At 47.4% G+C, this 8,227-nt stretch overlaps 1 protein-coding gene across 1 annotated transcript in view; it reads left to right on the top strand.

The window, feature by feature from the left end:
- Positions 1 to 6,031: 6,031 nt before the first annotated feature.
- The window catches only part of os9 (OS9 endoplasmic reticulum lectin), an 86,296-nt gene continuing 84,100 nt past the window's right edge, over positions 6,032 to 8,227 (top strand). Inside the window, exon 1 of the mRNA XM_085972606.1 lies at positions 6,032 to 6,190. Coding sequence (XP_085828732.1) covers positions 6,047 to 6,190 — 144 coding nt within the window. The 5' untranslated portion in view covers positions 6,032 to 6,046. The remainder of the gene's footprint in view (positions 6,191 to 8,227) is intronic.

The raw sequence follows: 8,227 nt of genomic DNA, 5'->3' as shown, positions 1-8,227 counted from the left end.
TTTGAGGGCAGCCAAATTTGAGGAGGACACTCCATAATCCCTCACGGTTGACGGTGTTGAAGGCCTTTGTGAGGTCAAAGAGGGCCATGTACAGCGGTTGGTGCTGTTCCCTGCATTTCTCTTGTAGTTGATGCGCGGTGAAGATCACTACCTTTTGTAACACTGGCCCTTAGGTGACACCTAGATGCAACGCCAGGATCTGGGATAGAAAAGCATATCTAGGCACCCAGCAAAACACACGATATAGAGTAGATTTGAGTACGTTTTGTAAAATAACTATGTTGAACCTTGAATTGGCTTTGTTAATCAATGAGCACATTTTGGTTAATGGCGGTCAGGAAGGCAGATGTTGCGGTATGAAATGATTGGGGTTGGCAGGAAGGCTGGGGCTATTTAGAGACGGAGGGTTTCAAAGGGCACAACTTTAATCCGAGGAAAATGTATAACTAATAATGTCACTATATTATTTCCCTGGTAAGCGAAACAGAAGAATCCTCTGAGTACTGATCTTCATGGTACTGAGTTCCAGGTTTCTCAGACGCCAACACATCCAGCCCCACCTCCACTTGTTCCACTTCCAGTACTTCCTGAAATGTGAATTTGTGAAGGGCACAGCAAGCTACCACTCTGCAAGAAACCCATTTGGGAGCATACTGCAGAGCCCCTTCAGATCTATCAAAGCAGCCTTCAGAGCTCCTAAAGTTCTCTCAATGACCAACTCTTGTTGATAAGTTGGCCTCGTTGTAGTGATGTTCTGTTTTCTGAATTCAGCAGTTGAAGTAGGGTGATGAGCAATGGGTGAAAGGGATACACTTTGTCTCCCAGAAGCCATCCTCGTACTTCCTTGCTTTCCCTAAATACAATGAAACAACAACAACTTGCATTCATATAGTGCCTTTAAGGTAGTAAAACGTCCCAAGGCGCTTCACAGGAGCGATTATCAAACAAAATTTGACACCGAGCCCATAAGGAGATATTAGGGCAGAAGAGGTAGGTTTTAAGAAGCTTCTTAAAGGAGGAGAGGGAGGTAGAGAGGCGGAGAGGTTTAGGGAGGGAATTCCAGAGCTTGGGGCCTTGGCAGCTGAAGGCACGGCCGCCAAAGGTGAAGCGAATAAAATCGGGTATACGCACTGAGGACACCCTCCATCGTGTTGTGTGACACTACCACCATGCTAAATGGGATAGATTCAGAACAGATCTAGCAGCTCAAAACTGGGCATCCATGAGGCGCTGTGGGCCATCAGCAGCAGCAGAATTGTATTTCACCACAATCTGTAACCTCATGGCCCGGCACATCCCTCACTCTACCATTACCATCAACCCAGGGGACCAACCCTGGTTCAATGAGGAGAGCATGCCAGGAGCAGCACCAGGCGTACCTAAAAATGAGGTGCCAACCTGGGGAAGCTGCAACACAGGACTACATGCATGCTAAACAGCGGAAGCAGCATGCTATAGACAGGGCTAAGCGATCCCACAATCAACACATCAGATCAAAGCTCTGCAGTCCTGCCACATCCAGTCGTGAATGGTGGTGGACCATTAAACAACTAATGGGAAGAGGAGGCTCCATGAACATCCCCATCCTCAATGATGGTGGAGCCCAGCACTCGAGTGCAAAAGACAAGGCTGAAACGTTTGCAACCATCTTCAGCCAGAAGTGCCGAGTGGATGATCCATCTCGGCCTCCTCCTGGGGTCCCGACCATCACAGAAGCCAGTCTTCAGCCAAATCGATTCACTCCACATGATATCAAGAAACGGCTGAGCGCACTGTACACAGCAAAGGCTATGGGCCCCGACAACATCCTGGCTGTCGTGCTGAAGACTTGTGCTCCAGAACTAGCCACGCCTCTAGCCAAGCTGTTCCAGTACAGCTACAACACTGGCATCTATCCGACAATGGAAAACTGCCCAGGTATGTCCTATCTACAAAAAGCAGGACAAATCCAATCCGGCCAATTACCGCCCCATCAGTCTACTCTCAATCATCAGCAAAGCGATGGAAGGTGTTGTGAACAGTGCTATCAGGTGGCACTTACTCATCAATAACCTGCTCAGTGATAATCAGTTTGGGTTCCACCAGGACCACTTGGCTCCAGACCTCATTACAGCCTTGGTCCAAACATGGACAAAAGAGCTGAATTCCAGAGGTGAGGTGAGAGTGACTGCCCTTGACATCAAGGCAGCATTTGACCGAATGTGGCATCAAGGAGCCCTAGTAAAACTGAAGTCAATGGGAATCGGGGGGGGGGTAAACTGTCGACTGGCTGGAATCATACCAACACAAAGGAAGGTGGTTGTGGTTGTTGGACTTCAATCATCTCAGCCCCAGGACATCGCTGCAGGAGGTCCTCAGGGCAGTGTCCTCGGCCCAACCATCCTCAGCTGCTTCATCAATGACCTTCCCTCCAACATAAGGTCAGAAGTGGGAATGTTTGCTGATGACTGCACAGTTTTCAGTTCCATTCGCAACTCCTCAGATAATGAAGCAGTCCATGCCCGCATGCAGCAAGACCTGAACAACATTCAGGCTTGGGCTGATAAGTGGCAGGTAACATTCGCGCCACACAAGTGCCAGGCAATGACTATCTCCAACAAGCGAGAGTCTAACCACTGCCCCTTGACATTCAACGGCACTACCATCGCCGAATCCCCCACCATCAACATCCTGGGGGGTCACCATTAACCAGGAACTTAACTGGACCAGCCACATAAATACTGTGGCAACAAGAGCAGGTCAGAGGCTGGGTATTCTGCAGCGAGTGTCTCACCTCCTGACTCCCCAAAGCCTTACCACCATCTACAAGGCACAAGTAAGGAGTGTGATGGAATACTCTCCACTTGCCTGGATGAGTGCAGCTCAAACAACACTCAAGAAGCTCGGCACCATCCAAGACAAAGCAGCCCGCTTGATCAGTAGCCCATCCACCACCTTAAACATTCACTCCCTCCACCACCGGCGCACCGTGGCTGCAGTGTGTACCATCTACAAGATGCACTGCAGCAACGCGCCAAGGCTTCTTCGGCAGCACCTCCCAAACCCACGACCTCTACCACCAAGAAGGACAAGGGCAGCAGGCGCATGGGAACACCACCACCTCCAAGTTCCCCTCCAAGTCACACACCATCCTGACTTAGTCATAGAGTCATAGAGTTATACAGCACAGAAAGAGGCCCTTTGGCCCATCGTGTCCGCGCCGGCCATCAATCCCTGTCTATTCTAATCCCATTTTCCAGCATTTGGTCCGTAGCCTTGTATGCTATGGCATTTCAAGTGCTCATCTCAATGCTTCTTGAATGTTTGTGAGGGTTCCTGCCTCTACCACCCTTTCAGGCAGTGAGTTCCAGATTCCAACCACCCTCTGGGTGAAAAGGTTTTTCCTCAAATCCCCTCTAAACCTCCTGCCCCTTACCTTGAAACTATGCCCCCTGGTTATTGACCCCTCTGCTAAAGGGAAAAGTTCCTTTCTATCTACCATATCTATGCCCCTCATAATTTTGTACACCTGAATCAGGTCCCCCCTCAGCCTTCTCTGCTCTAAGGAAAACAACCCCAGCCTGTCCAGTCTCTCTTCATAGCTGAAGCGCTCCAGCCCAGGTAACATCCTGGTAAATCTCCTCTGCAGCCTCTCCAATGCAATCACATCCTTCCTATAGTGTGGCGACCAGAACTGCACACAGTATTCCAGCTGTGGCCTAACTAGCGTTTTGTACAGCTCCATCATAACCTCCCTGCTCTTATATTCTATGCCTCAGCTAATGAAGGCAAGTATCCCATATGCCTTTTTAACCACCTTATCTACCTGTCCTGCTGCCTTCAGGGATCTATGTACATGCACAGCAAGGTCCCTCTGATCCTCTGTCCTTCCTAGGGTCCTACCATTCATTGTGTATTCCCTTGCCTTCTTAGTCCTCCCAAAATGCATCACCTCACACTTTTCAGGGTTAAATTCCATTTGCCACTGTTCTGCCCATCTGACCAACCCGTCTATATCGTCCTGTAGCCTGAGGCTTCCCTCCTCGCTATTTACTACCCCACCAATTTTTGTGTCATCTGCAAACTTACTGATCATACCTCCTACATTCATATCTAAATCATTAATGTACACGACAAACAGCAAAGGACCCAGCACCGATCCCGATGGAAATATATCGCCGTTCCTTCATCGTCTCTGGGTCAAAATACTGGAACTCCCTCTCGAACAGTACTGTGGGAGTACCTTCACCACAAGGAATGCAGCGGTTCAAGAAGGCGGCCCACCATCACCTTCTCAAGTTCAATTTGGGATGGGCAATAAATGCCTTGCCAGCGACGCCCACATTCCAGGAACGAATATAAAAAAACATAAGGGAACATTTTTTTGCACAGTGAGTTATTGTGATCTGGAATACATTGCCTGAAAGGGTGGTGAAAGCATATTCAAGTAATATTTAAAAAAAATTGGTATATACTTGAAGCGAAACAATATACAGGGCTACAGGTAAAGAACAGGGGAGTGGGACTAATTGGATCGCTCTACCAAAGAGCCAGCACAGCCACGATGGGCCAAATGGCCTCCTTCTGTGTTGAATCATTCTATGATTTTATTAAATGAAAATTGAGCGGTTTCTATAACGGACGGCCGATCTTCAATGCCCGTTCGGCAAGTTGAAAATATATCCCACTGTATGCAATTGTGGACATCTTCAAAAGGACACATATATATTTCTTAAGGCTAAAGGGATTAAGGGGTATGGGGAGAAAGCAGGGACCGGGTACTGAATTTGGATGATCAGCCATGATCGCACTGAATGGCGGAGCAGGCTCGAGGGGCCGAATGGCCTACTCCTGCTCCTATCTTCTATGTTTCTATGATGCATTAGGGACGGTTCAGAGAGGACGACTACAGAGATTCGACAATGTTGAGTTCTACTCACAGTGAAACTCAGAACTAAATGGCCCAGAATTTGCGTTTTGCTCCTCCACAGGTTGCACTGTTGCAGTCTTCACAGATGCAATCAACACAGAATCAGTGATTTGACATGAACTTCAACTTCTTACGCACTATTCTCATTGTAAAAAGCATTGAAAAAGTTACGCTTTGTTGAATGAGGTGTAACTGAGGTTTTTAACGGCGTACTAAGCCATAATTATTGCTGAACAACCTCTCTGGCCCTGAAAAACAATGTTTATAAGTGTGGAGTGTCATTCCCTCCATTTTATGATAAGAATCCCAAAGATTTTTAAATAATAAAAATTATTTTTTTATAAAGTTTATTTATGATATTTCAGCTTCTACCTTAATCCCAATCTCTATTTCGCTTTCTGTAAAATGATGAAAAAGTGAATGTTAATCAGTGCTTTTTACTTCCTGATTTGCCGCCTGTGAGAATTCTTCAATCTGATTGGCTGCTCAGCCTGCTTGTCCCTGGACACCGCGGATCCCCTTTAAATGGCGCCAAATTGAACCGGACGACGGAATAAGAGAAATCGACTCCGCAGAGACGGCTAAATCTTTGTGGGCAGCTTTCTTCGAGGTCAGCGGCGAGCACCGTTCCTCCGCCACCGAGCGCAAAATCCTGGCCAATGTGTTTTCAGCATGTACTTTTCTGATAGAAAATGCCACTGGGTCAGCCACTGCAGTACAGCATGATCAATGAATGTCAACCACGCTTGACATTCCAGTAAACCAATCACTGAGCGCACAGTAGCAAATCAACTTCTTAATGAGCGACGTCTTTCGCCCCTCAGCCAATGATGCGGGAGCAGGGGCGGGTCTAAGTGTCGACGGGTGAGAACAGAGCGAAGAGCCAACGCCGGTGTCATGAATGACAGCAGTCTTATCCAATCAGATGTCAGCTAATGGTCGACGGCGACGTTTCTGATCAATCAGCACGCTGGGTTGTCCCGTCTGAGTGACGTGACAGTTAACCAATTATGTTCGGCGCCGCGGCGCGTCACGGCATGATTGGCTCCTCCGGGAGCAACTGACCAATAGCCGTCGCGGGAGGCGGCTCTGTTAAAGTTAGGGTGAGCGCGCCGCACGCCTTTGCAATGTTTCAAGATGGCGGCCATAACAAGAGGGCTCCTGGTCGGCGCCGTGTGGTCGCTGCAGTTCCTGTGTCTCTCGGCTTTCCTCAACATCGAAGAGCTGAACGAGATGAAATATGGCATCGAGATCCTCTCGGACCCCATCATCAAAGGCCAGGCGAGTCGGCCAGTGCTGTCACACGAAGCGTTGGTGGTGGTGGTGGCCGCAGCCTGCCTTTGCTCTGAGTGCAATCAGATTCCGACCCGTCCACCCAGCAACAGAGGCTTCTCCTGTGAGCTGTGTGCTTCACCTCTAACGTGGCTTCATTGTATTGGCTTCATTGTGGGCTGCTGGAAGAAACGCTTGGTGTTATTTTTGTCATAATCACATCATGGGCAAGTGACGGGTGATGTGATTGCTATGACATTGGGTTGTGTGTGTGTATATATTTATGTATATATTATATTGAAAGTGGAGGGCAAGATTCTGCTTGTTGTCTCGTTTCATGACTGTTCTGCTGGTTTAGTATTTCTGTTACTAGTCACTTCGTGCCGTGTGTGGACCGTGTATTGTGTAGCGGCTTTTACTCTGTCTTGACTGTGTTGACATTGGAAGGATGAGCTGTGGGGGAATACAGTAACTTCTGGTACCAGCATGAGTTGGTCCTTGGTCCCAGTCGTAACTTTGAGGCTATAATGAAGGCAAGTAGGTGGTCTTGTAAGGCTGTCTTCGCGGCAGTTTGCATGCTACTAGTTGGAGTTGATGAAATTGAAAGGGAAAATTGCTGAAGGAATTACAACTACCGAGCAACATTACTTTGCAACAGTGACTACACGGCCAAAGTACGTCACTGGCTGTAAAGCGCTTTGGGACGTCCTGAGGACATGAAAGACGCTATAGAAATGCAGGTCTTGCTATCTTTTAAAAATGCGAACTTGCGTTATCCTTTGGGGATGCCATATCAACAAAGTTAAATATTGCAGAATGATGTGTAATTTGTGCTCTTTCCCTTAGGGATAGTTTTCCTGTTTTGAGTCCTGAAGGTCTGAGTTTTTCCCAGCTGCTGCGAGCTTTTTATGTTGCAAGTGGAACAGCACAAGCTGCATCCAATAGTGTAGGGAGTTATTTTGTGTTTACTTTGTGCAAACAGATAAGGAATTCACTGTAGCCAGTGTGGCGATAGCTTGTTAATCTGCTTTGTACATTTTTTTGGTTACATCTAGCAACTAAACTGATGGTATGGCACCTGCTATTCCCAGGGTTGTGTGCCAGTGTCACATGACCTGTATTTAGGGTGTAATAATTTGAGAGCAGCATGTTTCTAAATCCCAGACTTGCAACTATTGCAATTTAGTATCTCCTGGTGAGGTAATTTAGAGAAGCTAGTAATTATGTATCCTTGGTAATGGTACAGAAGACTTGCCAATTAAAATAGTGAGCTCTCGATGGATGTCAGGTGATGCTTCATGTAGTTGAATATCCAACTGGCACTTACCGTATAGGTTCACACATGAAAAATGGCCACTTGAGTGACATACCAGAGGGTGTCCAGTGACAAAAGTTGCAGAAAAAGAGATGAAACTGGGTAATTTGAGTCTCCGGCATATATAAGTTTGGTAGTACAGCCCCAGTTCAGTGGATTAGGTGAAATAATCAACATGATCTATTGCTTCTACCCTTGTATAATCTGCTGACTGAGACCCCCCCCCCCCCCCCCCCCCCCAAGATTTCTGCAAGCTCTGGGCTTCCCACGTCCAGAGAATCGACTTTAAGGTTCTTGTTTTCACTTTCTATCCCCTCGTGGCTTTTCCCCTTCCCACCTCTTGTGATTTCCTCCTCCAACATTGTATATCTGCACACATCCTCCGTGCCAACACTGTACTAGATCTTCTTCTCCATTTCACTGTTGGCAGTTGCTGCTTTAGCCATCTTGCCCCTGGCCTCCAAGATGCCCACCCTCAGCATTTCCACCATGCCACCTCCTTGCCTACCTTCAAAAAGCTCTTTAAGACCCTCCTCTTTGACCATGCTTTTGTATCCTCCTAACTTTTATCCTTTTTTTTCTTGTCCTTACCTCAGCACTGCTCAGCATCCACTCCTTGCCACCGTGTAAAGGGTTGTTTGAGATGCCTCCTCTTACATGTAATGAGCGTAATAGAAATGCAAGTTAATCGATTACAGGTCGTGATGAGAGCTGTAAAATGTTATCCTTGG

The sequence above is a fragment of the Somniosus microcephalus genome, chromosome 33 (assembly GCF_052327205.1).
Source record: "Somniosus microcephalus isolate GS21.2 chromosome 33, FLI_Smic_1.0, whole genome shotgun sequence".
Taxonomy (NCBI): domain Eukaryota; kingdom Metazoa; phylum Chordata; class Chondrichthyes; order Squaliformes; family Somniosidae; genus Somniosus; species Somniosus microcephalus.
The sequence above is the reverse complement of the archived record's forward strand: the minus strand, read 5'-3'. Positions and strand labels throughout refer to the sequence as shown.